This window comes from Leuciscus leuciscus (genome assembly GCF_965113295.1).
Source record: "Leuciscus leuciscus genome assembly, chromosome: 18".
Lineage (NCBI taxonomy): Eukaryota > Metazoa > Chordata > Actinopteri > Cypriniformes > Leuciscidae > Leuciscus > Leuciscus leuciscus.
In genome coordinates, this window is record NC_138742.1 from 24,752,717 (window position 1) to 24,767,716 (window position 15,000).

The window sequence follows — 15,000 nt, forward strand, 5'->3', positions numbered from 1 at the left end:
CGGTTGTACACTCGTTATTGCGGTGCATTATGGGTATTCTTTAGCCGTGTAGCGTACATCGGTTGTACACTCGTTATTGCGGTGCATTATGGGTATTCTTTAGCCGTGGAGCGTACATCGGTTGTACACTCGTTATTGCGGTGCATTATGGGTATTCTTTAGCCGTGTAGCGTACATCGGTTGTACACTCGTTATTGCGGTGCATTATGGGTATTCTTTAGCCGTGGAGCGTACATCGGTTGTACACTCGTTATTGCGGTGCATTATGGGTATTCTTTAGCCGTGGAGCGTACATCGGTTGTACACTCGTTATTGCGGTGCATTATGGGTATTCTTTAGCCGTGGAGCGTACATCGGTTGTACACTCGTTATTGCGGTGCATTATGGGTATTCTTTAGTCGTGGAGCGTACATCGGTTGTACACTCGTTATTGCGGTGCATTATGGGTATTCTTTAGTCGTGGAGCGTACATCGGTTCTACACTCGTTATTGCGGTGCATTATGGGATTGAATGAGGGCACTCGATAACGTCCACTATGGTTTTGGACACCACTACAAATGGCTGTCCCCTCAAATAGTGCCCTACTTAAGGGTGTAGGGGGCGATTTCGCACTCAGCCTTGGTGTCAGTTTTGCTTTCCATCGGAGGTAGAGATCAGACAATCAGAAAAATCCAGCACTCACATAACAAATTCTCTTTAATTCTACTGTGTGTGTGTGTGTGTGTGTGTATGCCCGTCTCTATGCTCTGTGTCCTGCTTTCACCTGTCTCTCTTGGATAGTGTAACATATTTACATTGGGCAAGCGCTCACGCACGCTAACGTTCAGCACTACACTATTCTGACCCACTTTCATAAAAAGCAGCTCTTTTTTGAGTCTGCATAGGAATCTGCTGAGCGCTGATAACCAACCAGACACTCGAGGTGCCACACACACTCTCTCTCTCTCTCCCATTCCCGCTCTGATGTCAAGCCAGGATTGCGTTTTCTTTTGGTGAAGGCAGGTCTCATAGAGAATCCGGGCTTAGATCAGTACCCAGGAGCCCACGCGTCCCCGTAGCTGGTGCCTGGGACGACCTGTCCGCTCTTATTAGATTAGATTCACACAAGTGACGGCTGCTGCTTTTAATGAGCCCACGATAACAGCGGGACTGAGACTACGAACTAATTATGGATGCAAGTCATTTAAAACAGAGAGAAAAAGAGCGAGAGAGAGAGAGAGAGAGACGAGAAGGAAGGGCGAACAAGGTAGAAGAATAATCAATGATAAAAAATGAAGCCTGACACATTATTATTCAAATCACCTGTAGGGTGAGAGAGAGAGAGAGGGTGAGAGAGAGAGAGAGAGAGAGAGAGAGAGAGAGAGAGAGAGAGAAGAGAGAAAAGGAAAAAGAGAGCAACAGAAAGAGGGAAACTTCAGAGGCGAGGAAGTGCTGTGGAGAAATTAAATCCTCCACTTCAAATGAGCGTGTAAATGAACCACACACAGCTTTGCATGATAGAAAATACAAAATAGACACACTGGGATGATTATACGCACACACACACACACGAACACACACACCAATGTAGCATAAGGAAAGGAAAAAGTGCTTTAGCCTAAAAATTCAACCTTCCCCGCAACCACAAGTTAACAATCATCTCCTAAGGTATCTAAAATACATATTTTAGGAGAAATACAGTATCTAAGGCAAAGTTGATGCTTTAATGGAACATAACTGGGACATCCACTAAAAATCCCATGAAATGGTTTAATATGTTTTCTTTCCTGACATTTTTCCAGTGAAATGTATATACATATATTTTCAATACCCCAAAATCTGCCATTTCTGTCAGTCACAGACCTGCAAAACCCCACTTGACAGCTTGTTCCACGCATGAAAGCGATGAAGACACTTTCAAACACTTTCAAGCCACTTCCTTTGCGCGCACTTGATGCTCTGAAAGCTGTGAAATGGCAGCTTGTTTTACTGCAGCCTGAAAGATTATTTATAGGAGTGAATTCAAGATGATTGGGACACTTTTTCCCAGTCGTCTCAATGGCAAACAGTGTCCCAATCGACCTGAATTCACCACTATTACTTGTTTATTTGTTTATCCTTTATTTAACCAGGAAGATTCCATTGAGATATCACAATCTTTTCTTCCAGCAAGACCTTGTGATAAAAAAAAAAAAAAAAAAAAAAACTGATATAAAAACAGCATTTATCATGGATCAGTGGCAAAATGTATTGTGTAGAGTTCACCCAAAATGGAAATTACTGTGTGAGAAAAAATTCAAGTTTTCAGAGTTTTAGTGTCAGTACTACATTATATAATGTTGAATATAATGTATAATAATGCAATGGGGGAATATTTGTGGCTCCTGATAATGCCAAATGTCTTACATTACAAGTAAAACCTACATTATTTTAACTATATCTAGTGAGTGACAGAGTGCAAGTATTCATCTAAAATAATTCTGTATTTTCAGCTTCAGAATCATGAATATTTTTAATCTGGTGTCAGTATTGTCCTGTGCATTGGGTTACCAGCTCCAAGTCCAAGCCTATTCATTTACACCCACAATGTAATACCAAATTTATCATTTTAATCAACAGTACATTTATTGTTAACCTTTTACCATATGTCTTAGTGTATCGCAATAATATTGTATCGTGAGTCCAGTGTCGTGATATGTATCGAATCGTGACGTGGGTAGAGAGTGTGACGAGCATTATCACAGCTGAAGACACCCAACTAACTGTGATTTGCTACTTGCTATTGCAAATCCTTTTCATTCTAGAGAGCATTTCATTGGACAAATGTGTATTTGCCCCTGTGAACAAGTCTGTGCTTTTATATTTCTTTGGTCTGGAAGAGAAAGATAGTCATTTTTATACCCTCACATGTACTAAAAGTTTATTTTGCAACTTTTTAGTAGTGCGCTAACATACAGATGGCATCAAAGCGAACAGGCATAAAAGCCAGCAAACGGCCATTCGGATGTCATGTGGTCTTTAAATCCCCTGGGCCATGAAAAAACCTCGAAGCAATAAAACGTTCCTCTGTGCACTTATAATCTCTTTACTGGTGGTAAATTTGAACAGAGCATAAATATAGAGTTCGCCCGAGCACATGTGCGCTGCCTATAAAACACAAAAAAGACTCTCCACCTCCTGTTGAGCGATGACGCTCAGAGGCCATCAGAAAACAAAGGCAAACAGGAAGCGACTGTAACGGATAAAAGTCGGTTATTTCAGTGCGGTCGAGTCCCTCCTGTCAGCGAGGTACAGCTCAACGGGGAACGTTTAGTCACGGAAATCGAAAGAATGGTAACTCCTACTTTTCTGGAACAGGGAAACATTAATAATCAGAGGAAGGCTGGTGTTTAGCCCGTACAAACAGGGCAGTGGCTTATCTCATCCCATGGGCTTCACTCTGGTCCTCTCCCACACAGCCTATTCTGCCAAGAGCAAATATTCACTGTTTATGCACTGCAATTTATTGAAATGAAGTGCATTCCTATGGACCCAGTCAATCCATGAACGAAATTCCAAAACAGTAGGAATCACTGCTAACAGTTGGCACTGGAAACACTTTATGGCTATTGGCTATCTTTGTCTGTACTGACATCTTCCAAGAATGTTACACACACACACATACGTCTGGTTCACTATCTTTGTGGGGACTCTCCATAGACATAATGGTTTTTATACTGTCCAAACTGTATATTATCTCCCCTTACACTAACTCTACGCCTAAACCAACCCATCACTGAAAACCTTTTCACGAGTCCCCATGAGTCAGTGAGTCACACACACACCATTTTACAAAGTGAGTTTAGCAATACACTGTTTCTCACAAGTAGTGTGCTCCCCTTCCCATGGATCAAAAAATGGCTTTTTACATCAATATTTCATATTCTGCAACATTGAGAATTCATATGGTTTAGATATATTTCTCACAAAACAAAGCTAGAAGGACACAGAGCCATCATCTCCTGAATGTTAATGTTAGAGTACAATCAGACAGGAACGTTTCTTTGTATTAAAATGGAAAAAGTAACCGTTTTTAGACATAAACAAGAAAGAAAGTGTAGGACAGACTTATGTTCTCTTATCACACACACACACACACACACACACACACACACACACACACACACACACACACACACAGAGTAAAGATACTCACAGCTGTCCTCCTCCTCTGTGATGACACTGATGACGTAGCAGGCGTAGATGAAACCCAGCAACTGAGGAGACAAACACAGACACGTGAGTGTATATCCACAGAGAGATGAGACATGGAAAATCACACTCACAAAACGTCAGAACTATCTCTTCACATTTTACTATCGGTCCATGTCTTCACCTGATGTCAGTATATCTTTATTCTGTAACTAGATTTGTACATTTTCTTTGTTTGCCTGTACCAATGTAACCTCCATGATATTATTGGTCAAATAAGAAAATAAGTCAAAAGAGTCAAACCCTATAAAGGGGAGATCATGTTTCCACAGGTTTTTATTGTTTAACATGAAAAGAAATGACACTTCTCCTCAAATTACTTGTGATGTTCCTTATTTGTCAAAAGCATCTACTAAATGAATAAATGTAAATGATTTGGAGGTATCATTCATTTTCATAGCATAAATGCTGTGGGAATAGATACATAATAAAGTTTAATCCTATAGTGTTCAGGGTTTATTGAAATCCCTGAGCATAAGTGTGTTCAGCAGGAATGGCAGTCACATCTTATAAACCATTCATTATGAGAAACACATGGCCGATAATACATTACTCAAAGAGACATTAGAGAGAGTTTTACAAAGTCCTGTGCCAAGTGAACCGGGGACTGGTGTGTGTGTGTGTGTGTTTTTGATGGCTATGGCAGTGCCACAGAGGCAGATGGCACAGCTCTGCATGAAAACACACACAGGGTAAACTCAACTCCCAAAGAGTGGCACTATTCCAAAGCAATTAATCCGTCATTCGGCAGCCGGCCAGGCGTACATGTACCTTGAGGGAAAAAAAATGTATGCTGTGTGTTTGCATATGAACGAGAGTGTGAGAGAAACGTATGACAAAAACTTAAATGCCTAAATGAGAGTCTATGAAGCCCGTGAGAGGCTGGTAGTGCAGGTGTGGGTTTGTGGTGAGAGAGAGACACACAGGTGCACAGGTCTCTCTCTCTCTCTCTCTCTCTCTGTCTGTCCAGGGCAAAGTGGTTCAGACCTCCAATCAGCTTCTATTACACTGAAGGAGTGGCAAAATACCAATTGCATCAGAGGAAATGTCCACAGCCAGTCTGCCAACTGCAGCGGTATCAGCATGTGGTATTGACCTCGGGTCCATTCGAGTTGATCCTAGTGTGGAGGCAGTTTTACGCCATTCAATTTTGACTTTAATAGATGTACTGTTAAAAATGTTTTTAATAATTTTTACTGTTTTTGAAAGAAGTCTCTTCTGGTCACCAAGGCTGCATTTATTTGATCAATAAAAACAGTAATATTGTGAAATATTATTATTATTATTATTTATTTATGTAATGTATTAAAAAAAATTATTGATTCCTGTGATCAAAGCTGAATTACTCCAGTCTTCAGTGTCACATGATCCTTCAGAAATCATTCTAATATGATGATTTGATGCTCAAGAAACATTTATTATTATCATCAATGTTGAAAACAGTTGTGCTGCTTCATATTTTTATGGAAACTAAATCTTTTTGATATTCATAAATGTCTTTTGACATTATAAATGTCTATACTATCGCTATTGATCAATTTAATGCATCATTGCTGAATAAAAGCATCAGTTTCTTTCCAAAATATAAAAAATAAAATAAAAATCGGCAACACTTTAGTTTAGGGTCCAATTCTCACTATTAACTAGTTGCTTATTAGCATGCACATTACTAGGTAATTGGCTGTTAATTAGTACTTATAAAGCTCATATTAATGCATTATTCTGTACGACCATATTGTACATCCATTAATCCTTTCCCAATACCGTAACTTAACAACTACATTAATAACTATTAATAAGTAGTAATGAGGAGTTTAGAGGCAAAGTCATGCTATAGTTTAATGCAAGAATTGGACCCGAAACTAAAGTGTGACCAAAAATTATTACTGACCTCAAACTTTTAAACAGTAAAGTATTTGTATTTTTATAAATATATTTTTATTGCATTGTGTCGGGGTCCTGATGATCAGCCTGTTTTTTATTATTTTTTTTTATTATATATTTTGTGATAATAACTGGCTGATTGTACATTATCAATATACAAGAACAGTGCCAACCGTAGAACAGGCTATTTATTATTCAGATATAAATATTAAATCTTTTGTTGAAAAACTGACTCTGAGACCATTAGACAAATGAAACCCAAATTTAATCAATTCAAAGCTAATTCTTGCTCGGGGGAATCTCAGGCGAAGAGTGAAAAGGACAGAAAGAGCGGCTCTCCACATGAGATCTGACCGCTCTTAAGCCCAGATCTAGCGCACGACTCAATATCTTGTTAATTATGGTCATTAAAAACCATTAGCTATTTTAAATTCACAGTCTTAAAGCCAGGACCCTCTGCTTCACTCCTTCAGGCCCGCACTATCATGATTCTCAGTTTCTTTCTGCTCTCTGTTGAAAGCGCTGCAGATTGAACCGGTTTTCTCTCTGTAATATTAAGCGTCAGTCCTGCGTTTCATGGGCTGATCATTGGGGTCAAAGGGTAAAGTTGCTGTGAGAGAAGAGGATTCTGGGTCAGTGGCCTTCAACCGCCTCGGGCCGTTTCTCATGCCAGCTAATTCAACGTTCAATCTCTCAGTCTAGTCTTCATAATGCCTTTAATATGAATAGAATTAACTCAAAATTGTTTTTGAAAATCATTGGGGAATTTACCTTGAGCTTAAAACTCATTAAAAATGCAATATAAAAGGAAAATAAAATAAATATATGTGGTTTAAAATGTTTAAGCTTGGGAATTCAGCCAGTATCAGAAAAGCAAACTCTAACTGGTCTTTAAAATAACGGCAAAATTCATTTTACACTATGTTTACACAAAACTGCTTTCGTAGTATTTTTATATCGAAATGTTTTTCAGAAATAATAATAGATGTTTTTCAAGAATCTTTCATTCTTCGTGTTATTACAGGATGGTTATATCACCTTGAATTCTTTTTCATATGATAATCAACATACATTTTTATTCAGGAAACTGATTATAAATTGTCTCTAATTAACAAGAAGTTGCTTGTCATGAATCTCCCCGAATTTAGCTGTATAAATAGCAATGGATGGGAATAACTTTATAACTAATTGCATGATGCAGAAAGACCCAGAGAAAGAGAGCTGATGATTGACAGATCAAACGCCGCTTCTATGCACACGACCTGGTTCTGTCATGATCTCAACAGTCATATAGCATTTCTGTCTGAGCTCTGGTTTACTCAGAGTTATTTACACACCTAAGTAATGCTGGATATAAAATCTATATAAGGAAGAAATCACATCACAGGCCTGAGTTTCATTTTCACAGATAACACTTTTAAGAACTTCTATGCCTTAAAAAAACAAAAGTGACTATCCTTATGAATCGCATCAAAGAGCATATTAGCACATCTCTCCTCATATGATTTTATGTACCATTTATGTCTGTAGCACAAACAAAAGTTTAATATTTAGCATGTGTAATAGATAAACATCACTTATTCACCTTTATGCACTCAGCTTTACAGTGATAAACAGGAAAATAATAATCAATGATGCAAACAAACTTCAATTCTGCTGTAAAGCAGCTCTGAAAAGACACTAGTAAACAGTCATTGTTCAGCTGAAATCAGTTCAGTTTCGACTCAGTTTGGTTCAATAACTGTGTAAAGTTCGTGTAGAGTCCACTTCAGCCATGTCATCGTCTAGCTCAGTTCACTTCAATAGTTCCCGCCCACTTTTTCACCGGTCGCTGATTCCGGAAGTATTGTTTTCCTTCATTTTTCTCATAGAGATTTTTAAAATACTCTTTGTTAAAGAGTTATAAGCAATGAACCAAGCCAACCAGCGAAGAGGTGCATCGCATTACAAACTTTCAAAAAAGTTTTTGTAAATCGTACAAAAAGACAAAAGGTACAAGACTGTGTACTTAACGGCTTTAGTGAGAGAAAGAACTACAATCGCATGAAGCATTGAAAACAGCAAAATATAAAAAAAAAAATATATGGAGAAATATTTACAAATGTTGATATATTTTAAGTTTATTGCAAAATATGGGCATATATAGGCTACAAACATTTCAGTATTTTGAGAGCGTAGGGAGATCGACTCAATTACGTCATTCGCAGTGCTTCATGGGAGTGGGCGGAGCTAAAGAGCTATTTTGAAGCGCATTGCTTTTTTCGACTCTCTGATTGGTGTAATTTTCTGTACAGCATCATGGGTAATGTAGTTTGTCACCAGGAATCCCACTGTTAATCACGATTATTTTAATAAATAAGTTGAAACACTCTAAAAAAAAAATGCTGTGTTGTTTCAACCAAATATGGACAAACCCAACTGTTGGGTTAACTTTTTTAATTCAATTTTTAACCAAATGGTTGGGTTTGTCCATATTTGACCCAAATTTGTGCTGAAACAACCCAGCATTTTTTAGAGTGAAATAACGCAGGATGACAGCTTCAACAGAAGCAAACAACCTCGTAGCTCACAGTAGGTCTTTAAAGGCTTATAAGTTATCATTAAAAATCAATTTCCTTATGGAGAAGATTGATGGAGTTTTTACTTCCGGAACATGACTGTCACACTCTATAATGGCAGTGCATTCAAGTCAATAATATTGCTGAAAATTAAGTGTTGTAAAGATATAAAAACAGACAAATCCCCAACTCATATCATTATAATCACTATAAAGTTTTGATATCCCTTATGAAAAAGTGTGCTTAATTCAATTCAATCTTAAAAGTATATATATATATATATATATACATATATATATATATATAAACTGTACTTGCAGATAATATTATTGAAATAAAGGGCCACTTAAATGTACTTACATAATATTGAGTTCACTTTCATGACCGTTTCTTAACACACTTATTAAGAACACTTTTAAAAAATTCACTTCATAATAATGTAAAATTAAAAGATTTACTTTAAAGTACAATTCAAATAATTGTTTTAATAATATTTTGTCATGCTTTAAAGAAGTACACATTGTTGTGCTGACTAATATACTAAAGCATTTGTAAAGTACTAGATAATTGTTATTCAGTATTACATTTAAAGTAATATTAAAATATATTTTAAATGTGCTACATTGATATTAAAGTGAAATGCATTGATAGAATAACATTAAACTTTTCTAGTTCGCCAAAAATGCTTGTCAGTACACTTTAACAATATTTCAAAGACAATTAAAGTAATTATGAAAATACATAAAGATACACTTAAGTCCTACCCAATTGGGTCAAAAACACTCTAAAGTTTTGCATTTAATATAAAATTTAAACTATATTACATTTCCATTTTATAATAAAAAAACATGCAATTAAGAGTCTGAATGCACCACACTTTAGTATGTTATGTTTGCGTAATAAGTACTCTTTTTAAAAGTATGCTAAAGTGTACTTTTTTCTCACAAAGGACACCAAGAGTTGAGTAAAGAAAGCAGTCCTGTCTCCACCAGCTGGATCATTAGTCCCAAAACTACACTTCCATTTATTATCTGCTCTCACATACTGTTTTCTGCCTTAGATTGATCTGGCTGAAGCTGAGGGAGCGAGAGAGAAATAGAGAATGAAAGAGACTGCAGTAATACAGACCCAAAGCCCTGTGAATATACAGGCCTGAAAGACAGACACACGTCACAAATCCTAATGCTGCCTTTGACACACAACATGATGTTAATAATGAGTGCCCGTGTCACCCTGCTGTGACAGAACTGAGTCCAGCTGAATGAGTGTGTGTGCACCTCTCCATACACTGTATGCACACACATTTATAGACATATAGCAGTTCTGATGTGTGTCCCAGTTGCCTGGAGGCAGATTTCACAGCCATATCTCATCAGAATCAGAGCACTCTCAACATCACTTCACAAAAGTGCTCTCGCACACGCAAGCACTCTTACAGCACTTCACACCCAACAGATCTGAGATGAAAAAACCAGGCAAGACTATTCCACCTGCCATGGTAAACAAACGGCTCTCAGAAGTTTGCAGCCGGTCACGTCCAATCCGAAATCCACTTACATTTGTGTGTACATGGAAAGTGATTAAACCACCGCAGGGAGCGAGAGACTTTGAAGTGAAATTTTTCTTAATCATGTTCTCAGGCACGCAGCAACAGTCTGGATGGGCGCAAAACAAGCTGAATTTGTGATATGTGACCGTTTTTAAAGATACAGTCCGTAACTTTTTTGGGTTGAAAATGATCCAAAATACAAGCAGCCAGTGTTCAAAACTATCTACTTGCCTTAGCTCGATTCAAAACGGTAAGCTTGTAAAAATGTTTTTAATTCCAGTGGTACTGGTGGATTTCCACGGAAATGTCTTTGCGTCATTACGTCACATCCGTACACATAAAGAAGGAGTCTCGGCTAGTCGGCTATATTGCGTCATTACGTCACGTCTGTACACATAAAGAAGGAGTCTCGGCTAGTCGGCTATATTGCGTCATTACGTCACATCCGTACACATAAAGAAGGAGTCTCGGCTAGTCGGCTATATTGCGTCATTACGTCACATCCGTACACATAAAGAAGGAGTCTCGGCTAGTCGGCTATATTGCGTCATTACGTCACATCCGTACACATAAAGAAGGAGTCTCGGCTAGTCGGCTATATTGCGTCATTACGTCACATCCGTACACATAAAGAAGGAGTCTCGGCTAGTCGGCTATATTGCGTCATTACGTCACATCCGTACACATAAAGAAGGAGTCTCGGCTAGTCGGCTATATTGCGTTATTACGTCACATCCGTACACATAAAGAAGGAGTCTCGGCTAGTCGGCTATATTGCGTCATTACGTCACATCTGTACACATAAAGAAGGAGTCTCGGCTAGTCGGCTATATTGCGTCATTACGTCACATCCGTACACATAAAGAAGGAGTCTCGGCTAGTCGGCTATATTGCGTCATTACGTCACAGCCGTACACATAAAGAAGGAGTCTCGGCTAGTCGGCTATATTGCGTCATTACGTCACATCCGTACACATAAAGAAGGAGTCTCGGCTAGTCGGCTATATTGCGTCATTACGTCACATCCGTACACATAAAGAAGGAGTCTCGGCTAGTCGGCTATATTGCGTCATTACGTCACATCCGTACACATAAAGAAGGAGTCTCGGCTAGTCGGCTATATTGCGTCATTACGTCACATCCGTACACATAAAGAAGGAGTCTCGGCTAGTCGGCTATATTGCGTCATTACGTCACATCCGTACACATAAAGATAGTCGGCTATATTGCATCATTACGTCACATCCGTACACATAAAGAAGGAGTCTCGGCTAGTCGGCTATATTGCGTCATTACGTCATATCCGTACACATAAAGGAGGAGTCTCGGCTAGTCGGCAATATTGCGTCATTACGTCACATCCGTACACATAAAGAAGGAGTCTCGGCTAGTCGGCTATATTGTGTCATTACGTCACATCCGTACACATAAAGGAGGAGTCTCGGCTAGTCGGCTATATTGTGTCATTACGTCACATCCGTACACATAAAGAAGGAGTCTCGGCTAGTCGGCTATATTGTGTCATTACGTCACATCCGTACACATAAAGAAGGAGTCTCGGCTAGTCGGCTATATTGCGTCATTACGTCACATCCGTACACATAAAGAAGGAGTCTCGGCTAGTCGGCTATATTGCGTCATTACGTCACATCCGTACACATAAAGAAGGAGTCTCGGCTAGTCGGCTATATTGCGTCATTACGTCACATCCGTACACATAAAGAAGGAGTCTCGGCTAGTCGGCTATATTGCGTCATTACGTCACATCCGTACACATAAAGAAGGAGTCTCGGCTAGTCGGCTATATTGCGTCATTACGTCACATCCGTACACATAAAGAAGGAGTCTCGGCTAGTCGGCTATATTGCGTCATTACGTCACATCCGTACACATAAAGAAGGAGTCTCGGCTAGTCGGCTATATTGCGTCATTACGTCACATCTGTACAAATAAATATCTAAACAAAAAAAATATTTTCCAATGGAGCTTTAGGATGTTTCATAGATTTTCAGTATGGACTTGAACATCTAATTTTCAGGTAAAATGTTCCACAGCTATCTATCGTCTCTCCCTGGGGCAGAGAGCATCATGGGAAAGGAAGCGATGAATTCCCATACCATCCTGACAAGAAAATTCTTCTCCGTCTGAAGCATCAGCCTTATCTTGACTTCAGTGTTTAACTGAAGAGAGAAGCAACTGAGATATGAGAGGAAAGAGATTACAGATGAGAAAATAGTGAGATACAAAGATGGAGGAGGAATGAACTCATCCACCCACTCATGCTGATAAAATGGAAAAAGTAAGAGTGAAATCTGAGACACATACTATGACAGCGGTACAGGTTTTTTAAAGGCCAGTAAAAGGAGATCAAAATAACCATCAAAATATGTTGATTGTCAACCTCAAGAGGTCTAATTAAATGTTATAGGAGCTGCTTTATGCAAAGTTATAGTGCTACAATTGTCATTGAGGGCTGGAAAACAGAAGAACAGCAGGTGGCGTCTGAAGTTTCCACAGGTTCCTCCCTAATGGGTCACACTAATGGGAAAACAGACGCTGGGAGGGACGTACATGAAACTCTCGCAATCGTTCACCTGTCATCTCTGGTGTGTGTCCTACGATACTCTCTGAAGGTCCTCTTGTGGCTGCAAATTCTCAGAAGCTTAAGAACATGACTATTCCCTATAAGTGTTTCAGATAGTGACCTAATTCTGAAGTTACACACACACACAGAAACATTTATAAAGTATCTGACTCAACTCTGTCTCGCTGGCTCTATCGTTTGCTCTCATAATCCCAAGCAACAAAATTTCACACACAGGGGACAAATGTTTCTCTCCCAATCTTGCCCGCCACCACAAACATGTCTTGCCGGGTGGGCGCAGTTTTTTTGTTTGCATTGACAATGGTCCAATGATTTTGTGGTGTAATCTGACTTCTGGGAGAGATTTACTTGGCCCTTTATCCATCTTCCCATTCTTCTGAGCGTTTTCTTACTTAATTTCTCAATTTTGACGGAACCACAAGCTGTGTACTTTGGCCGATGCGGATAAAAATCGCTATTATTATAACTAATCTCTGCACTCCCACTGAAGAAGCCTGTATGAACTTTACCCGTGTGTGTGTGTGTGTGTGTGTGTGTGTGTGTGTGTGTGTGTGTGCAACTCCCACTTCCTGAAGGCCACTTTGTTCAGCTCTCATCATGAAGCTAGCAGTTCATTGTTGGAGCATGAGGGGATAATCATCACTTTCTAGAACCTTCCGGCACTCCTAACCCTTCAGACCACCAAACACGCAGGCTTTATTTCCACAGATATTGGCTTAGTTCTCTGACAAACACTGCACAACAAGAATGAACAGATTCAGCTTGAGTGCGATATGTTTTGAGACAAAGATGATGAAAGTAAAAGCACACACAACATTTTATATATATATATATATATATATATATATATATATATATATATATATATATATATATATATATATATATATTATATATATCTCATTATAAAAATATATTTCTATTTAAAATAACCATTTTCTATTTGACTATATTTTAAAATGTAATTTATTCCTGTGATCAAAGCTACATTTTCAGCATCATTACTCCAGTCTTCAGTGTCACATGATCCATCAGAAAGCATTCTAATAATGATTTGGTGGTCAGGAAACATTTCAGATTTTTATCAATGTTGACAATTTAATATTTTTGTGGAAACTGATATTTCTACCTCCAGGATTCTTTGATTAATAGAAAACATTCATCAAAAGAGCAATCTTTTTTAAAATTTATAAATGTCTATACTCTATTGATCAATTTAAAAAAATATTAATTTCTTTAAAAAAATTGCACTGACCACACGGTATATTATATTATATATTATATTATAAGCAGCGCAACAAACTTGTTGGGTTTAGAGGCATGTGTTTGCAAATGCCACTTGGTTTAATATTTAGCTTTTTGTATTTGTAATGCAATGATATTCAGACATTATAAGTGTGGCTTAAGTGTCCATATACTTTTGGAGGCAACTGTGCACAGCACATTTAAAGTCCCCGTTTAGTAAATAATTGTATCCCTTAAAACTCCTCTTTGATCACCAAAATGAAATATTTAAACTTTTTTCCTTGAAAAAAAATTATTCATGACTTAAAATTGCTGTAATGCAACTCGACACCCTTGCCTCATTTAGTATATGTGGATCTATGAATATGCAAATGAGCCCCGCCTCCACTCAATCACACCAGCTCAGAGATCCACTCGTTGACGATCACACGTTTTTGAGACAGTCTTTGTTTCACTGCAGTTTTAAGGAGAAAATACTCAGCAATAGTGTTGACTAGTGAATTTGCACATGGTTTGTCTTAAAGCACATTAAAAACACCACATAGACATATAAACAACATTAAAAGCTGGATATTCACCACAGGGGGGACTTTGAGTCAACAAAACAAATCCCTTTAAGAAAATGCGCTCCCAGTCCTTCTGTTTTGCTGCCTGCTGATTATAATCCACTGAGTTTGCCCAACTAAACCTGGAGCCGTGCCAGACCTTGACTCAAGAGGGCCACTTCAGCACAACAGCAGCGTTTTACACGTGTGTGCTGTATTTAGGGCACACTTTAAACTGGTGTGGTTTTTAAGGAATGGTTGAGTGTCGAGAGACAGGCAACATTTTCTCATACGGTCATGAAAAAGCACCATTAGGATGGAAGTGTGTCTGGAAAAACTTGTATTATGAAAACCCTTTCAGTTATGCTATATAAAAGTGTGTG

General features: G+C 38.4%; 1 protein-coding gene across 2 annotated transcripts in view; it reads right to left on the minus strand.

Annotated features, from left to right (window-relative positions):
- Positions 1–15,000, minus strand: part of nkain4 (sodium/potassium transporting ATPase interacting 4) — a 57,902-nt gene that overhangs the window by 7,700 nt on the left and 35,202 nt on the right. For both annotated transcript variants that reach the window (XM_082145283.1, XM_082145282.1), the window contains exon 5: positions 4,176–4,236. In XM_082145283.1, the coding sequence (XP_082001409.1) occupies positions 4,176–4,236 (61 nt within the window). The remainder of the gene's footprint in view (positions 1–4,175; positions 4,237–15,000) is intronic.